The following is a 17,897-nucleotide window of genomic DNA, read 5'->3' on the forward strand; positions in this document are numbered from 1 at the left end:
ATTTAACTGATATGATACAATATAGTCCCTATTCAAATTACAACTGCTTCAATCATCATTACAGCTCCAAGATCCAATCTAGGATCATACATTGCATTTAGTTGTCATATCTCTTAAGTCTCCTTTTGTCTGAAACAGTTCATAAGCTTTTCTATGTCTTTCTTGACCTTGACATTTTTGAAGCATTACAGGCTAGTTATTTTGTAGAAAGTTCTTCAATTTGAGTTTGTCTGATGTTTCCTGGCTATTAGATTGAAGTTTTGCATTTTTTGCTTTTTAGCAGAGATACTACTGAAGTGATACAGCCTCCTCAGTGTCTAATAGTGGGGAAAGTAGAAAGGACGTGAGATGATAGGTTGTCCCAATATTGGTGAAGTTAACTTTGCTAATGTGGTTAAGGTGGTAGTTGCCTTGCTACTCCACTGTGAATTTACTATTTTCTCCTTTGTAAACATAAGTAACATGTAGGGGGAGATGCTGTGTAAGTATACTGCTCATCATCAAAACCACCCATAGTTTTAGCACCCATTGTTGATTTTATACCTTTCATACCTTCTATAGTTACTTACATTATAAATATATTACATAATTAAGTTCTGTAAAGAACAACTTTCCCATCTCCCTGTTTATTGATTCATATCAGTATGGATTCATGGATTTTTGCTATACTCAATGGGTTGTACTCTAACACTATCATGTATTTCGATGCTCAATCTGCCTCATATTTAGTCAGTGGGATTCCATTAAGCTGGGTCCTGTCATCGTTCTAGCATGAGGTTTTTGCAAGCAGTTAATTGGGTAAAGAAAGATAATGTCTTGTATATTAGGCTACCAAGTATCAAGTCTTACTTTCCTTAACCAAGGCTTCCTCTGAGGAGGGCCTTTTACATTCAGTTTTGTTTTTTCCTACCAATAGAATGTGTCGGTCCTTGCCTTCCTTTCCTGATCAGACCCCGCAGTGGCTCAGCAGAAAGTATTAGAAGAGCGCCATTTTCGAGATGGATCTCCAGAGACTGGAGACTTATTTAACAATTTAGTGCCGGCATTAAAGGACAGATGAAAGTTAGAAGCAAATGAAGGTACTAGGGTGCTAGGGTCACTAGTTACTGATCCTGTGGAGAGACGAGTATATTTACTTTTAGTTTTGTGGGGCTTACTGGATCCATTTTATTTTACAATAAAAGGTTAAAAATATTTTTAAAAAACCCGTGTCAAATTCCTCAGACCACATTCTTTTGGATCAAATCCAAAGACTTTCCGATGCTGGCTTACCTTCTTTTTTGGTTTGCCTTGATAGAGTGACACAACTCCAGTCATATTGTCTTTAACTTTTTCAAATATAAGCTAGAAAGTGAGTCTGTAAAGTGCCCTGCCCTGTAATTTCACCTGGATTGTACATTAAGAATTATAAGTAGATATGCTCGAGGATCTTTAGTTGGCTTTCAGACCTTCCTTCTCTCACTTGCTGAATCCATGACACTTTCTTATTAGGAGTATTTGGGTTTAAAGCTTTCATTTGATTTCTGCATGGGAATTATCCTCTTCCTGATTTTCTTTGCTTTGTTCTGCCTTGTGCATTATATGTTCAGAGACTAAGTTTCAACACATTTTCTAACTAAATCACATTTTCCCATTTTCAAGTTACTAATTTAACTGATTTTTTTTCTAGTTGAAGAGCTTTTTAGGCATTTCTTGAAAGATTTTGGTACTGCAAATTTCCCAAGTCAGTTCTGAAATGTTTAAACTACATGATAGAAACTGAAAGCTGAACTTTGACTGAATTTTTATTCTAATATTCTAGAACTATTCTCACTTATTTAAAATTTCCATATTTTCTGGTTATAGTTAATCCACTTGCTAGAATTACTCAATGAGTTTATTTTTCTTTCAATCATGTTTCTATTTTTTTATAGTTTGAGATTACCTGCATGTTGGTTCCTGCAAATTAATTACCACACCTTGTACCATTCCATGAAGACTTATAACTTAGATCTTAGCCAAAGTTTTTTAATCTGGTTTTCCCATCTGGATCAAATTCTTTATACGAGATGTTCTTTATATCTTTGAACACAATTTACAAATAGATCTGAGTATGTCTTCTAATCCTGACACTTTGGGGATATCGGTGTCCTATAAGACCCACAACTTTATATGGCGGTACTTCTCTTACAAGTCACGCTATACCAGGTACTCAAATTGTACCAGTGCTAAAAGCCAGATGGCTTGAGTTTTGAATCATTGGGTTTGTAACAGTGTTTAAGTAAAATTCTTTACTATTATAATGGGAATGCCTTTCAGAATTTATTTGAAGTTGATTTGGGTCTCATTTTCCGTGAATACAATCTTCAAATGTCCTACAGCTATGGCAAGATAAGCAACATCTTTATTTATACAATGAGTGCCTTAATCCTTGTCCTTTTGCACAGTTGGGACTAACTCACCTGATTCAGTGATACACATTCCATTTCCTCAAACAATTACTGGAAAAGTATCAGGCCCAATGTGACTGCTTCTCAAACTCCCAGCTAAGCACAGGAAGAGATTTAGGATGCATCAAAGGATGAAATTTTTCTACTTACATATTTATTCCTAGTTCAATTCTCCATTTTGGGAAGTGATTTGAGCATACACCTTTCTTTTTCTCCAGCAATGGACTCCCTAGAGATTTTGTATACAGAAGTGGTATTCACATTTCATCATTTATATTGTACAGGAAGCATTAACCCATTTGGATTCTCAGCTATGTTTGAAGTGCTTTCAAAGTTTCCCCTAAGAAACAAAGATGTGTGTTATACCTTCTCAGAGTCAAGAAGGCATAAGCTTTACACTTGAAATAGTTTGCAGATGGTTATTTTAATTATATAAAGTGTCAGTCACCTTTGAGGTATAACAGACCATTATTTTGCCTATAATTAATGTAGTGGGAATTAAGTCAATGGGTTTATCTTTTTGGTAGCTAATACTATACCATGTGTCTTCTTTCATATAAACTTCATTGAGTTCAAAGCCACAGATTAAAAACTATAAAGCCACTGCTAGAGCTGTGAGGTAATCTGATCTTACAGTGGTTGTTACCATACCCCACTAAGAAGAATCTGTCAAAAGCCAATAATGAGAAAATCTTGAAAGCAGCAAGAAAGAAGCTACTTATCATGTACAAGGAATTCTCAATAAAATTAGCTGCTGATTTCTCATCAGAAACCATGGAGTCAATAAAGCAAAGGGATGATCTATTCAAACTGGTGGGGAGAGAAATAGCCAGACACACTGAAGAATAGTTGAATTCACATGTAAGAATGGCCTATGACTGGAACAATGTTTGAGGGTAGTGAGACCACCTTTGACTTCCCGTTCTTACTACTAGGATCTGTTCAACCTAAAAACATGTCAATAGATGTGTCCTAAGAAAACATCCAGCATCTTATTGGTATCACAAACATTTTTCCCTAATTACTACATAAAAAGTTTAGATTTCTACCAACCTCTAAAAAGCTTAACAACTATTAATTTTTATTTATTGCATATATATTTATATCATACTTTATGTCTATAATAAACATTAGTATGCATGATATATAGCTTGGTGCTCTATTATCTATTTTGTTTAATCTTATCAACTTGGTTTTTAGGGTTAACATACAATATTCAGTAAATCTTCTATATTGGTAGAAGCTATTTTACATGTCTTTGACTTTACAGTATTAATGAGAATAAAATGACTTGCCCAGGGTCAACTAATAAGTAATAATTGGAAACCCCCAATTGGATATTCAAATGCAGATTCCTGGGTACCACCTGTGTATCAGATTCTGAAGGCTGAGCTCCAGGAATCTCCAGGTAATTCTTATGAATATTAACGTTTGTGAACTATGGAAGGGGGTTAGGAAAAAGCCACCAGAGGTAGTAAATTTACACATAGTTTTGATTGGCTAATAACAACCATTTTAAAAAGAGGATGATGGTTAATTGCAAATATTCACTAATGGGTTCAATTTAAGGTGTATTATTTACTTCACACTTCTTGCTGGCACCAGCAATTTTCACTCGTAGGAGGCTTTCTCTGAGGTCCACTATTTAACTTGTATTTTTTAACTTCCTTCCACTTATGAACAGATAGATTCTCTCAAACAGTTAAACTGGGCTTGTTGTTGCTGTCATTCCTTTAAGAACTCCCGGGAGTGGGGTCAGGAAAGTAGCAGAGTCAGCTGCGGCCCTTTGCAAACCAGGGTCATTTGTAAGGCAAGAGTTCTTGATTCTCTAACTGCTAGGATATTTGTCCTAGTTTTCAGGCAGCTCTATGATATCTTCCCCAGAATCTCCTGGATAAAATGCATATTTGCATATTTGCATTCAAAACCACTTTGGATGTGAAAAACCTTAATGATTAAGGCCATTAATCACAGATGCGTCAGGAAATAGGCTATCATAATATTGTCACAGCTGCAGCAGGAAGACAGTGAGCTCGGGTTAATATTTAATGTTGTTTTGTGATAATTCAGATAAACAGAGTTCAAACTGCTTATGTAGAAATTGTTCCATCGTGTGTGTGTGTGTGTGTGTGTGTGTGTGTGTGTGTGTGTGTGTGTGCGCGCGCGCGCGCGCTCACGCGTTTCTCTAGACCTCTGCTTTCCCCGGCATTCCTACCCCTACCCCCATCCCACACATCAGTTTTCTCTGTTTCTTTCTGTCTAGGGTTGACTGGGCTGAGTGGCCTTAGTGAATCCAGATTCCAAAGCAACCTCCAAAAAGACATGCAGATCAAGGCAAGGACTGGAACTTAAAGATTAATGATTTGTAATTTTTCAAAGTCTGAAGTTCTAAGTATTTTTCCAATGCTGCCTGGGGGCTTCTATTGCAGCAGCCAGGCAGCTGCGGACAGCATCTTTGGGTGAAACGGCCCCTCCTTGGTTTCTGACCAGCACTAACTAGTCCTTAAGGAAAAATGAGACTCCTCGGAGATGGTCTCCTTATCCTAGGCTCCTAATTAATTCTCCTCCCCTTCTGCTGATTCTTCCTTCCAAAAGCAGTTTGCTGGCCCGACCCATAGGGACACTGACAGTAACTAGGAGTCAGGTAGGAAGTAAAGGATAATTTTTAAAAATAAATATATGGTGACAGAAGGAGGTTTGACTTTGGGTGGTCAATACAATGCAGTATACAGATGACATATTGTTGAATCGCACTCCTGAAACCTATATAATTTTATTGCCAATGTTACCCCCAAATTTATTTTTTTTAAAAAAATGCCTATTTAACCCTCCCTCAAAAATAAAATAGTGTAGTGAACAAGAGACTCGAACAATGATTTGATTTAGCACACTCTGTGCTCAAACAAAAAATAAAGAGAAGTAAGGCCTTTTATAATGCTGTATATTACGCAACAGACTTTAAAAATAACTCAAGTGTTGTTCAAGCAACAGATATTTTCCATTAAAGGATGTTCTTTGACTGCAAGGAGCAGATTAGCACTCACAAATACTTTTCATTCAGGCTTTTATCCATATAAAAGAAGTTACTCCCCCTAGGGTTGTGGGGGAGGGGATAACTTAATAAAACCATCAATTATATTTAGAATGTACATTTATTCCACAGACAAACCAGAGGACACAGGTCATCTAAGGAAGTGCTCAAGATAGAAGCCACACTATTGCCAAGTTCTAGTGCTCACACTGTCTCTGAAGCTAAGAAGGAGAGAGTCATTTAGTGTCATTTTGGAATTGACCCAGAGCTAAATGGGCTATTCCATATTTTGTTTTTTCCTTTGGTTATAGTTTAGATACACAATAATAATAACTATTAACCTCATACAAGCACTTCCCTAGATTCTTTACTTGATTGCTTGTTTCATGCTTGCAATAACCTTGTGGTGCTGGTGCTTTTTTTTTTTTTTCCATAAATAAATAAAGTGGAGCACAGGTACTCAGACCACAATGATGGTGTTCTGGTCATCTGTTGTTGCATAATGCATTATTTTAACATTTAATGGCTTCAAACAACAATTATTTATTTTTTCCTCTCATAGTTCAAGACATTTACTGGGCTTAGCTAGGCAGTTCTGACAGTGATTCTTACTTGGGGTCTCCCATTCAGTTGTAGTCAGATGATGGCTGTGGCTAGAGTCTTTGTGAATATTTCCTCACTCATGTGTCTCTGTTGTCTGGGACCCCAGGTGGCACTGTCACCCTGAACACCACACTTGACCTTTTCATGGGGCCTGAACTTCTCCATTGCATCACAGCTGGGCTCCAAAAGCAAGCATCCCAAGAGGGCAGGTAAAAGCTGTATCGCCTTTAAAAAGTTTTTAAAATTATAGACTAACAGGAAATTGCTAATATAGTACTAGAGTCCCATGAATCTGTCACTCAGTTTCTCCCAATGGTGAGAACTTCTATAACCATCACCAATTTCATACCAGAAATTGACATTTGCACGTCTTATCAGATTTTACAGGCACTCATTTGTGTGTATGCATATTCTGTGCATATAATCACCATCACAATCATCATACAAAAACTGTTTCATGAAGGGACACCCGTGTGCTGTCTCTTTATAGTTGAAGTCACCCTCCCCACCCTATGCCCGTCCCCATGGCAACAACTCACCTGTTCTCCTCCATCATTTTATCATTTCAAGAATGCTATATAAATGGAATCATACAGTTTGTAACCTTTTGAGATTGTTTTTCCCACCCCCCCCCCACTATGCCTAATGCCCTTTAGATCCGTCCAACTATGCAAGTATCGTTCCCTTTACTGCTGAGCAATAGTCCATGTATACCTTTTAAGATCTAGTCTTGGGAATCACACGGTTTCACTTCTACAATAATTACAAGACTGTCCAGATTTAAGGGGAGAAACACCCAACCTCCCTACCTTAATGAGAGTAGTGTCAGTATCCCTTTATAAGAAAAGTGTAAGGGACAGGAAAATTGTTGTGGCCACCTGGGTAAATATACCTGCCAAAGATGGCAAGTAGCAAAGGTGGGCTGCAAATCCAGGTAGTTTGAGACTAGAGCCCATACTTTTAGAGTGACAACTTGTGTATTCTGGACAACACAATGAGAATTAAATCATTACAAACTTAATCAAGGAACAGGTCTGCAAATATATTTTAAAGATGCAACATTAATTTTATTTAAAGAATTTAGAGACAAATAGGAAAGGCTTGACAAAGTTAGAATTCTGCATGCTCATTGGGAAAAAATGACTGTAAGAAATGTTTAGGTAAGCAGCCTGGAAGTAAAAACGTTTAGGTAAGCAGCTGGAGTGGAGGGGTAGGGATGGGGAAGCAGGAGTGATAGGGAGGCAGGGGCAAATAAATCTAGCAAGGTCAAGGCTAAAGTTCTTCAGGGATTGCCCTTGGGCAAGGAGCATCTCTTGAGCAGGAAACTGTGGAAAACATGATAGACAAGGCATCACCAACATGGTGCCAGTAAAGTAAAAAACAACCTTTAGTTTATTCTAATATTTTGTTTATAATTAAAAATAAATTATAAACGGCCTCACTAGAGAAAAGACCAAATTGTCTTTCCAATCTCTCTAATAGAAAATATTGTAAAGCTTTGTCTCATTAAGAAGTAATCAAAGAATATGTAAGAAAAAAAGAATATAGGGTATGTCAGTTAATAATAAAAATAATATTGCGATTTTTTCCCTATATTTTTAATATTTGTGATATTTCTTAGCTCTCTAAAATTTATAACTTGTGGTGATTAATGGTTCTAAAAAACATTAAATTTTGTATTCACAATTTTGCATTCTTTTTCTTAAATTGTATGAAATTCAAATTGTATCAACTTCAGGCTCACAAAACTTGGAAACTTCTGGGTACAATATAAATTCAATGTGGAATGAACAACTCATCTATAAAAATCCAAATTAGAGCTTTACTGTCCCTCATAGAACCCCTGAGATACCAGGTAACCAAGAGACTTGGTTGGTGGGGAGGAGTGGAAATGAAGATTAAGTGGTATTGATAACAGACACCCAGGCCTAGATGCACGGGAATAACATACCTCTGTCCAGGAGCATGGGGGAGACTCACTCACAGGCCATGGTTAGGAGTCTAGATCTCATTCTAAGAGCAACCGGAAAACAACAGCAAGCTTTAAGCAAGAGAGCACGTGTTTACAATGAGGAGGCAAGTTGTGAGAGGACTGGTGAAGGCTTGCACCAAGGTGATGGCTCTTCAGCATTTCCACTGCCCCATGTCTATAGCCATCAAATAGAATCGCTCTATGTGCTTGGGGGCCCCCTAAGTGTGTAAGGAGCCAGAGGTTCACTGGCTTCCTCAGAAATCCTTGCTCAGCCAGTTGACTCCTGGGTCTGCAACCAAGCACTATAAAAAAAAAAAAAAAAAAACCCTGTGGGAGGTGGACTTCTCACAGCCTCTCAGCTTTCTGATTAATCATTTAGATGGGAAACAAAGCCTACTCAGATGAAAAATAAATAAATAAATAAATAAATAAATAAATAAATAAATAAATAAATAAGTGAACTCCAAGTAAGGATCACAATTCTGTCCCAAATATTTGACTTTCTTTATCTCTGGTTATGGGGGTGTATTTAAAAAACATAAATCCTTTTCATTCAGTCACTGTTCCCTAGCAACCACAAAAAAGCATCTGTTTTCCTGGTGTCTGTGAGCACCAGCCCAAGCGGATGCTCAAGCACGCATCCAGAAGCGTGGAGAGAACAAAAGCACTGGAATCGGTCTCCGGTTGGTGAGAGATTCTAAAAGGGGAATTTGTTAAGAGCTGGGCACCTAATAGAACATAGTATGAGAGAACCGTATCGTCAATGTAGGAGTGCAGAGGGGGGACCTGCAGGAAGGGTGCAGATATTATTTATGGCATGGTATTCCTATAGAATATGGGGGCTGTCCCTTTTGGGGTGGGAGAGTTGGCTTCTATGAAACAGCTAATGCCTGAGATACCTGACATCTTTCCAGTAGCTCTTTTGTGGGTATTTCCAGCCAGAGTCTTGTTTTCATTAAAGCTCTATGGACAGAAAAGAAGGGTGACTGGCTGACCTCAAACCTAAACTGAATAGAGTCTCTGCAAATGGCCCTCTTTCAACCAGGCATAGCTACTCAATGCATGTCAGTCACTGAACTCTACAGAAGAAAGGACCTCTCCAACCATTTAGTGTTTGTTTTACAAAGGAGTACGAAAACACAGAGAGGCAAATTCACTTGTCCAAGGTGACACAGTTAGTTGGTAGCTTCTCAGGGTCTCTGAACCTCCAGTCTAGTGGTTTTGGGATGGGAGGTGCTCATGTTTTAAAGATTTAAACCTTTGCATATTATGTCACATTGAATGGCAGTGGGGAGGGAAGGTGGGTCTAAGAGGAGGCTGTCGCAGCAACCAAGAGATGCAAATCTTATAATTTCTAAATCCGAAATTCAAAGGGCTGCCTCAGAACTACAAAACAAGAATGGCTTAAAACAAATGCTAAGTTTTTTGCTTTTTAAAAAGGCATCAAAGCTAAACAAGCAACCCCCACCCCCACCCCAAATACACACAATTGAGGTAGGACAAATGTTCTACCAACAAATGTTTTTCCAACTTATTGAATTAGAAGAATGATCTACATGCTAGCCTTTGTGGAGTTGTAGAATGTTAGGGTGAAATGCGCTCTCGATCACGTTAATCAGGCTCATCATATTTTAGATGATATCTGAGACCGGCATGCAGAATGGCCAAGAGGTTGGCTGGCAGCACCAGTTAGTGGTGTAGTGAACACCATATCCTGGGATCTGGCCTCCTTGGGTCTAGTGCTGTTCCTTCTCTAAGCCAGTGGTTCCCAACTGGTCTGTTCCTGTTGGAAAACGGGCCGCACAGCAGAAGGTGAGCAGCGGGCTAGCAAGCAAAGCTTCATCTGTATTTGCAGCCACTTCCCAGCGCTCAGATCATCAGGCATTACATTCTCATAGGAGTACCCGTCCCTGGCGTCAGGAGGCTACCTCTCTGGCATGTAGTTTCCACTGCAATTTGCTCTCCTGTAGAGAGCACATTACTGTATTTACAGTTAATCCATTTCCAGGGGAATGCTCCCACTTTCTTCTCTCTTTTCACCTTTTCCACATCCCATCCAAAGCAGATATAGCCACAGCAAGAATCGTCCAAAATAATTAAGTCGGTCTGGTGAGGAATTCGTTTAAATCATTGGCATCCTGTCTCTTGTCTGTTTGTTGTTGGAGAGCTGAATCAAATGAAGCTTAATGTTTATATGCTATCATTTTCAAAAAAAAAAAAAGTTTCTCAAGTTTTCTCCAATCACTTTTAAAGAAGTGATTTAAAAACATATGTATAATTTCAAACGTACAGAATGTAATATAATAAACATCTATGACTCTATAATCCCAGAGTCAAAAAATATTAACATTTTTCTTATATTTGTGTATGAGTCAGGGTTCTCCAGAGAAACAGAACCAATAGGATGTGTATATACACATATAGAGAGATTTAGTTGAAGGAACTGGCTCACATGATTGTGGGAGCTTGGGTAGTCCAAAATCTGATGAAGTAGGCTGGCAGGCTGGTGAGTCAGGGAAGAGTTGCAATCCCAAGTCAGTTTGCTGGTGGAATTCCTTCTTGCTTGAGAGAGTTCAGTCTTTGTTCTTTTAAGGTCTTCAACTGATCGGATGAGGTGTACCCACATAATGGAGAGTAATCTGCTTTACTCAAGTCACTGATTTAAATGTTAATATCCATAAAACACCTTCACAAAAACATACAGAATAATGTTTGACCAAACATCTGGAGACAGTGGCCTAGCCAAGTCGATACATAAAATTAACCATCACACTTTGCTTTAAATCTTTTTTAAGAAATAAAACATTGTAGATATAGTTCATATCTCATTTATGCCTCTCCCTGGGCACCCCATTCAATTGTGATTTTTTTTTTTTTTTTTTTGGTACTTCAAGGAAAAGTCACTTTTTTGTGACTTCAGAACTATTTTGATGCTGTCGCCTGAATTCCAATTTCTGGATCAATGCCGGGGTGAGAATTGAAGACATGGCCTCACATTTGCCATCATCACATGTTCTTTCAAAGATTTCCTGGCCATAGAAATTCGTACATAGTTTCTATAGAAAACTTCATTACAAAGCCATTGCACCAGGGTAGATTCACTGGGAGTCACTATGTTGAATGTACACAGACTTAAACATATTCAGATCCCAGGCCATCCATGTTTGGGTGGTTCTGCCCAAATATTCCCATCCACTATTATATAAGCCATGTCTGTTTTACTTGCTAGTTTATTGCAAGAATAAATAAATGGCGAAAAACCTTGGAAGAAATAAGAAGTATCAGATAAACTCAAGGTACAGTATGCTGGTCTCCAAGCAGCTTTCTGACCTGGAATCTGCTGGATAAGAGACCTGAGCCCTGTACATGCTCAGATCCCTTCCAGAGCCTAGGACTCCATGACTGGTATTTGGAGTGATAGCATCCCTTACTCAAATTCTCTCTGATTTGCTGCTGTAGCTTACAGGCTCAGAGAGGCTGGGTCTTCACATAGGATATCAGGTACAGCGTAAGCTGCAGATACCTGCTCAGCTGGATAAACCTTTAATCATGGAAAGGAGGCTCCTAAAGAAGGAAATGAAAAAGCTCCTGTAAGTACGAATGAGAATAACTTTCATTTCTTTCACTCAGTATTTTGTGGATTTCATGTGTGATAGATGGTTTGGATATTGACAGGAAGTTGAAAATCTAAGGACGATTCTATTCCTCCTTTTTTGTTATAAAAAAAACAAAACAAAACAAGATGATCTGACCTCTGTCTCCAGCCACAGAAGTCTCACATGTGGTGCAAAGCCAAATGCTGAATCTCTTGGGAGGGTGTTTCTACCAGCAGCATGCACGTCTGAGGCATGCCCATTCTAGAACCTAAGATCTGGGCCCGTTGCCTGTCAGACTGTGCTGGGCAGGATGTGCCTTTGAAAGGGCCCTGCTAATAAAAGATATAGGAGAGATTTCTGAAAAATATACCTAAGGATCCAGGATTTAAATTGCAGCCTCTGCCTCTTTTATTGTCAGTCTTATCGTCTCAATAATTCATCTTCTTTTTCTTGCCATCTGAATTTTTTTTAAAAAAATAAAGTAAATATTAAGTTTTCCCTTGGAAAAATTTTATTCTCTTGTGCTAGATTTTCTTCTACTTGATACTTTGTTAAGAGGTTGGTGAAAATTAGAGACCGTATAAAAAGAAAGAAAAAAAGGTTATATTCTATTTCATATGTATTACAGTCACAACAATAATACCTTTGTCATCAAAGACCTTAGCATAGTCCCCATCAAATGTCCTTTCTCAGCCTACTAGGTTAATTACCCTTTAACAAGTCCTTAAGAGATGCTGGAATAAACTGTGTATGAAGTCATACATGTTTACATGTACGTGTTTGGAGGCCGACATAATAAAGAACAAACCATAATCAAGTATGTCAATTCCTCCACATAGAGCTGCAGTTTCAAAACTGATATAATTATATAGCCAAAGAATACATTTAGGTTACTTTAAATAAAAGACCTTGGAATTACAAAGAAAAAACTTGAGAATTTTGTCCATTAAAGCTTAATGACTCAGAAGAGCTTTTAGGAGCCAGAAACAAAATTATCCCCCACACTTGCCCAAAGTGTGCGTATCCTGCATCCATCCAGTCCCTCTTCTTGACTTTCCCAGAATAGCGACCTTTCTGTTCTCCTCCCAGGGCCTTTATTTTACCCTCGCCTTATTAAAAGTCATCGTTCTGAAAGGATCCGACGGAGATACACTAAAGTGGAATTACTAACATATTTTTAGGCATAACTCCTCCTAAGGATATTTGCATTCTAATGGGTAAAAGCCTTCAGGCAAAAGAATATGTCTGTATGGAATAGCATCTATCCAGAATTCATCAACGTTGGACATTTTGCCTTAATTTAACACGGGCAACAAGGAGATCTTTATTTTAAACAGTGGGTCTCAGTCCTGTCAGTTTTATAAAACCTTTTCTGCATGTGGGGATTTATCATACTCCCTGTTTTCCTATACATTCTGCACTGACCATGTGAGTTTAATTTTTAGATACATGTGATTTAAATTAATCATGGTTAGACATTTGAAGCCTGCAGCACTGTAGAATTCCCATTTAAATCAAAATGAAATATGATCTCAGCTGCCAGAACCACCCGTGACTGCTCTTGTATTTGGTAGAGGAGGGAGGGGCTGGGCAGGACCCCTCTTCTGCAGACTCCGATATCGTTCCCAATGGTTCAATCCTGCTCTCTTGCTTTCAAGGGGAGATTATATTGGCATCAGACTTCGGGAAAATGAATTTGACCCGAAAGGAAGAAGGCAACTCACCTTTCTAGATGATATGGTAAAGAAAGGCATGCGGGCGTGAGTCACATTTGAGTTATATGTGTACGAAGGGGACAGAGCAAGGATCTAATGTATATAATAAACGAGGCTAATCTTGATCCCCCAGAATGTCATCTCTGTCATCTTCTCATCCGAGCATTTTCCATATGGTCTTTCCAACTCATTAAACAGAAAGCAAAATGAGTGCAAGGGTAAATATTACATAGAAGATGTTAAAAAAATTCTGGTCAGAATTAGCTCTCATGTAGTTCTCAAATATAATACTTTTTTTCCTTTTTTAATAATTTTCATTAATGGACAAAGCCAAAGAACTGAATAATCCTAAAATTCTTTGTATTTTAAGATTCAGTATTGCTCATACTGAAACTGAGGTTCATGTTATATAATAAAAGTTAACTTTGCATAAATTAAGGAAGAAAGTGTGTAAAGATCTAACTCAAAAGAAATTAGTAAACCCTCAGCTTTTTTATGATACCTGTTTACTATTCTTGCACTAATAAGGAAAAAAAGATCTCTCCCTCTCCCTCCCCCTCTCCCTGTCTGATTTCCCTGGAGCTGAATAAGCAGATAAGCCTTGGTGTTCTAAAGTGCTTCTCCATGCTTGTATTAAATGAAGAAATTAAGCTGATTAGATAAGTGCTTCTCAGACTTTAATGAGGTCTTATTACAAGGCCGTTGTGATTCAGAAGGTCTGGGGTAGGGCTTGGAATTTGCATTTTTAATGAGCAAACAGACGATGCCAGCTCTGCTGGCCTATGCATCAATCAATCTTTGGATTAAGTTTCAACAATTGATCATAGTCCTTTTTTTTTTTCTTTTTTTCCTTTTTCTTTTTCTCTTTCTTTTTTGATTCATTTTTCAATTTGATTCAGTCCCTGGAAGAAATAGAAATAAGTACATTGTTTAGAGAATGTTGGAATTATTTAGAACCTTAGAACTCATCTAAAAATACAAAAACCAAACTGACCTTCCCTTTTCTAGGATAGGTATGGACATTCAAATTGGTCTTCAGCTTCTTAACTGTACATGAGACTCTTAGCAGATCACTTGATCAGGTTTACTTCAGTCCCTGCTTTTGGCCCTTCCACCTGGAAGGTCCCCCTCTACCTACAGCAATTCTCCTCACCCTTCAAGCCCCAGCTCCACTGAGGCCTCTTCTCTGAAGCCTCCTGGGATTCCCCAGGTGGACACACCACTTCCCCCGTGTCCCTGGAGGTACGTTTCTGTCATTCTACTCACAGAATTAAAAATCGTTCCTCTGGGTCCCTCTTCCTCCATCTTTGCCTTTTTCTATTTTAAAATTTAAGAAAACCAAGGCCCAGAGAACATCAACTGTTGGTAGAGGAGGGAGGGGCTGGGCAGGACCCCTCTTCTGCAGGAAGACATATGGTGAATTGTTTGCAATACCTAGATTTGAGCCCAGATTCTCTGATTCCCAGTTTGTATTCTTTCCAAGAATCTATCCTTTCTTTTTTGGTCCACACATTTACCTCCCAACGCCCAAAGACCCCTAATGATCTCTGTCTGAGCATCAGATTACTGGACAGAGCTGATGATCCTCAACATTGTGGACATGACGAAATAGTAGAATAGGCTTAGCAGTGCCATTGTCATTGGGCCCAGGGAGCACTTTAGCCCATGTCTAAGCTGGTTCCTTTGCTCTCTGTGCTTCCTGCTTCCAGGCACACTATGACTTGGCCATCAGTGTTGCTTTGCAATGGCTGGATCACCCAGAAGACTTAACTTGGCTGGAGTGGGAGAAAGTGTAAGTTGAAATAGTTTTGTTTGTTTTAATCTGTGAATATGAGTAATGACAGAAGAAGTTCTACCTGGGGTCTTCCACCGGAAGGCACTCTGATTTGAAAACACAACAGGGAGCTATCCCTCTCCAACTATCAGTTATCAACTTGTGGGAGTCACGTATGTATCTACATATGTTGCGTCTCTACTAATTGGTTTCTATCAGAAGAAATCCTTTCTTGCATAAAATGCTCTGCCTTAGAAATGTGACTGTGCTTTATTACATACATGCTATGATTTTTAAGATGGTCAATCCTGTGGGTAAAGACTGCAATCTTTTCATAAAGACTTTCAAACACAACTTCTTAAACATTTAACGAGATATGTATCTGAGTTGAGTTATTTGAAAGGAAAGAATAATTTCCTTTCCAGGATTATTGGCATTTTCTCCATGTGGGCCAGGCAGACTCACTCAATTTATAAGAACATGAAACCAGTGAGGCCAGAATTAAATAGTTTATTCCAGAAGCCAGTTGTTTTTTTTGTTCCATGGCCTTAGAACACACACCTGGTCCTGGATGGTTGTATCAGTTAGAGTTTAGTAGCAATAAGCAGAAAATCTGGTTTGAAAAGACAAGCACCAAAAAAAAAAGAAGGAGAAGAGAGATTTATTGCCTCTGTGTCTGAGAAGTCCATGAGTAGGTCTGCCTTAGACAGGGCTTAATTCAAATCTCAATCTGTGTCATCAGGATCTGTCTCTTGACTATTTTGTCTGGATGGACACTATCTTTAGTTTCAGCCCACTTTATTGCGACATTCAGTCCAGAGGAGAATGGATTTTTTTTTAATCACAGAATTGTGTCTCAATGGCTCTGTTTGCCCTGACTTTTCTAGGAGTAAGGGTTGGGGATGGAATACACTGACTAGCTTAATCCACAGCGTGTTTCCCATCTTTGGAATCCAGGGGTGTTGTCAACTTCCCTTGAAGCACATAGGCTTACGGTGGAGGAAGACAGTTCCCCCAAGCAAATTGCCATAAGAAGGAAAAGGATCCTGGTTGGCAAAACCGTAACTGTCACCATAGCGACTAGTCTGACATTGTTTGATATCTGCAAAAACCTGGATAGATGAGGGCAAATTCATCATCATTGCTGGAAGATTCAAAATTCAAAGTGTGTACTTTGCTGGTGGCAAATTAATCATATCGATTTCGTAAACAAGTGCATAGCACACAGCCATTGGAGATTATTTATGGATTATTATCACAACCTCAGCAAGTATCACAAACAGGAATAAAACCTCCATTCTTATTTATTCATATTCCCCCTTAGGAAAAGGCCATTTCGTGGCAGACTCACATATCCAAACCATAGAGAAAGAGAAGCAATGATTTTATCATCTTATGCTGGAATCTTAATGGTAAGGAAAAAAATTGTATTTGCATACATAGAGATTTTATATTTACTATGCACAATGTAATATTAATGCATATTAATTTTCTTTTTCAACCACTCTTTATAAATCTTTAGGATTATTAATATTAAATGTTTCATTTTTTAAGTTAGAATAAAAAGATTTCGGCTTCTATATTGTAATATGGAAATATTTATTTAAGGGGCATAAAAACCAGAATGAAACATTTTAATAATTGAAATCTGGATATTCTGATTTATCCATTTATTCAGAAGTTATTTATTTAGTGGTCATGCCACCCAGGTACAGTGCAAGACATACTGGAGCTGTAACAGTTTTATTTTGTAATAAAAGAAAAACCATGATATGATAACACATTTTTGTTGTTGTCGTTGTTTAACAGAACAGCATCCCAATTGAGGAAGTCTTTAAAATTTATGGGGCTGATTCTTCTGCCAATTCTTGTACTACCAAGGTAGGGGTGACCTGAGACTATCAATATATATATTAGGAACTTCTAGAGAGAATTTCTTTATTTGATACATTTGTAATGTTGTCTTTTCAAGCACGAAATAACAATTTTAAATCAAAAAGTACAAAACCAGATGTAGTCTTCTCTTACTTGGGTAATAAATGCATATACAATGCTTTCCTCAGGTAGAGGACTTATTTATAATAACAAAAGTATTTTTTTGTGAGGCTGAGTAGAGGCTGCAAATAGAGCACCAGGCTTGGGGTCTAGACTCTGCCTCTGTTTCTGATTAACAGAATTTCTCACTTACACTTTTTGTAATGAAGACCTGGGAAGTCCAAGTGTACCTCTTGTCCAATGTACCATAACATCTAGGACAGGGACAAGATCTGCAAGTTTCATTCTCATGGTAAATGATGTACTTTACTGTTGCCACATTTCTGCTTCCCATGACTCCTTTGAAATTGCTGCAGTAGAAGCAGTAATGATGGGGGAGTTCAGACACCTGGGTCTGCGTTCCGACTCTAACACTGTGGAGCCCTAGGTTCCTTCCCTCTTTGGGCTTCCATATACTAACCTTTTTTTAAAAATGGAGTATTCCGAATGATCTTTATGGCCACTTCAGTTTTCCCTATTTATAAATGTATGAATATTTAGTAAACATTTAAGTATGGGCTTCTATTTGGAGGTGAACTACTGATTTGCTTACCTTTAGATACCTCTAGGAGAGGGAACAGGAAAGGGAAAATGGATGTGGAACAGGAGGGAGTTAGGGAAGGAAGAAGGCAGGATGCACCCTTCACACCCAGGCCTTCTGCTGACCCAGGCCTTCTGTTGCTTTCGATGCCCTCACTGGATTTGGAAGGGAGGCCAGGGCAGGTACAGGGCTAAGGCTATCG

At 38.4% G+C, this 17,897-nt stretch overlaps 1 protein-coding gene across 1 annotated transcript in view; it reads left to right on the forward strand.

Annotated features, from left to right (window-relative positions):
• Nucleotides 1-11,584: 11,584 nt before the first annotated feature.
• Nucleotides 11,585-17,897, forward strand: part of CUNH2orf80 (chromosome unknown C2orf80 homolog) — a 14,415-nt gene continuing 8,102 nt past the window's right edge. The window contains exons 1-5 of the mRNA XM_011369701.1: nt 11,585-11,625; nt 13,290-13,371; nt 15,056-15,138; nt 16,445-16,532; nt 16,930-17,001. Of these exons, the coding sequence (XP_011368003.1) occupies nt 11,585-11,625; nt 13,290-13,371; nt 15,056-15,138; nt 16,445-16,532; nt 16,930-17,001 (366 nt within the window). The remainder of the gene's footprint in view (nt 11,626-13,289; nt 13,372-15,055; nt 15,139-16,444; nt 16,533-16,929; nt 17,002-17,897) is intronic.

Source organism: Pteropus vampyrus, unplaced genomic scaffold, assembly GCF_000151845.1.
Source record: "Pteropus vampyrus isolate Shadow unplaced genomic scaffold, Pvam_2.0 Scaffold152, whole genome shotgun sequence".
In the NCBI taxonomy this organism is placed as follows: domain Eukaryota; kingdom Metazoa; phylum Chordata; class Mammalia; order Chiroptera; family Pteropodidae; genus Pteropus; species Pteropus vampyrus.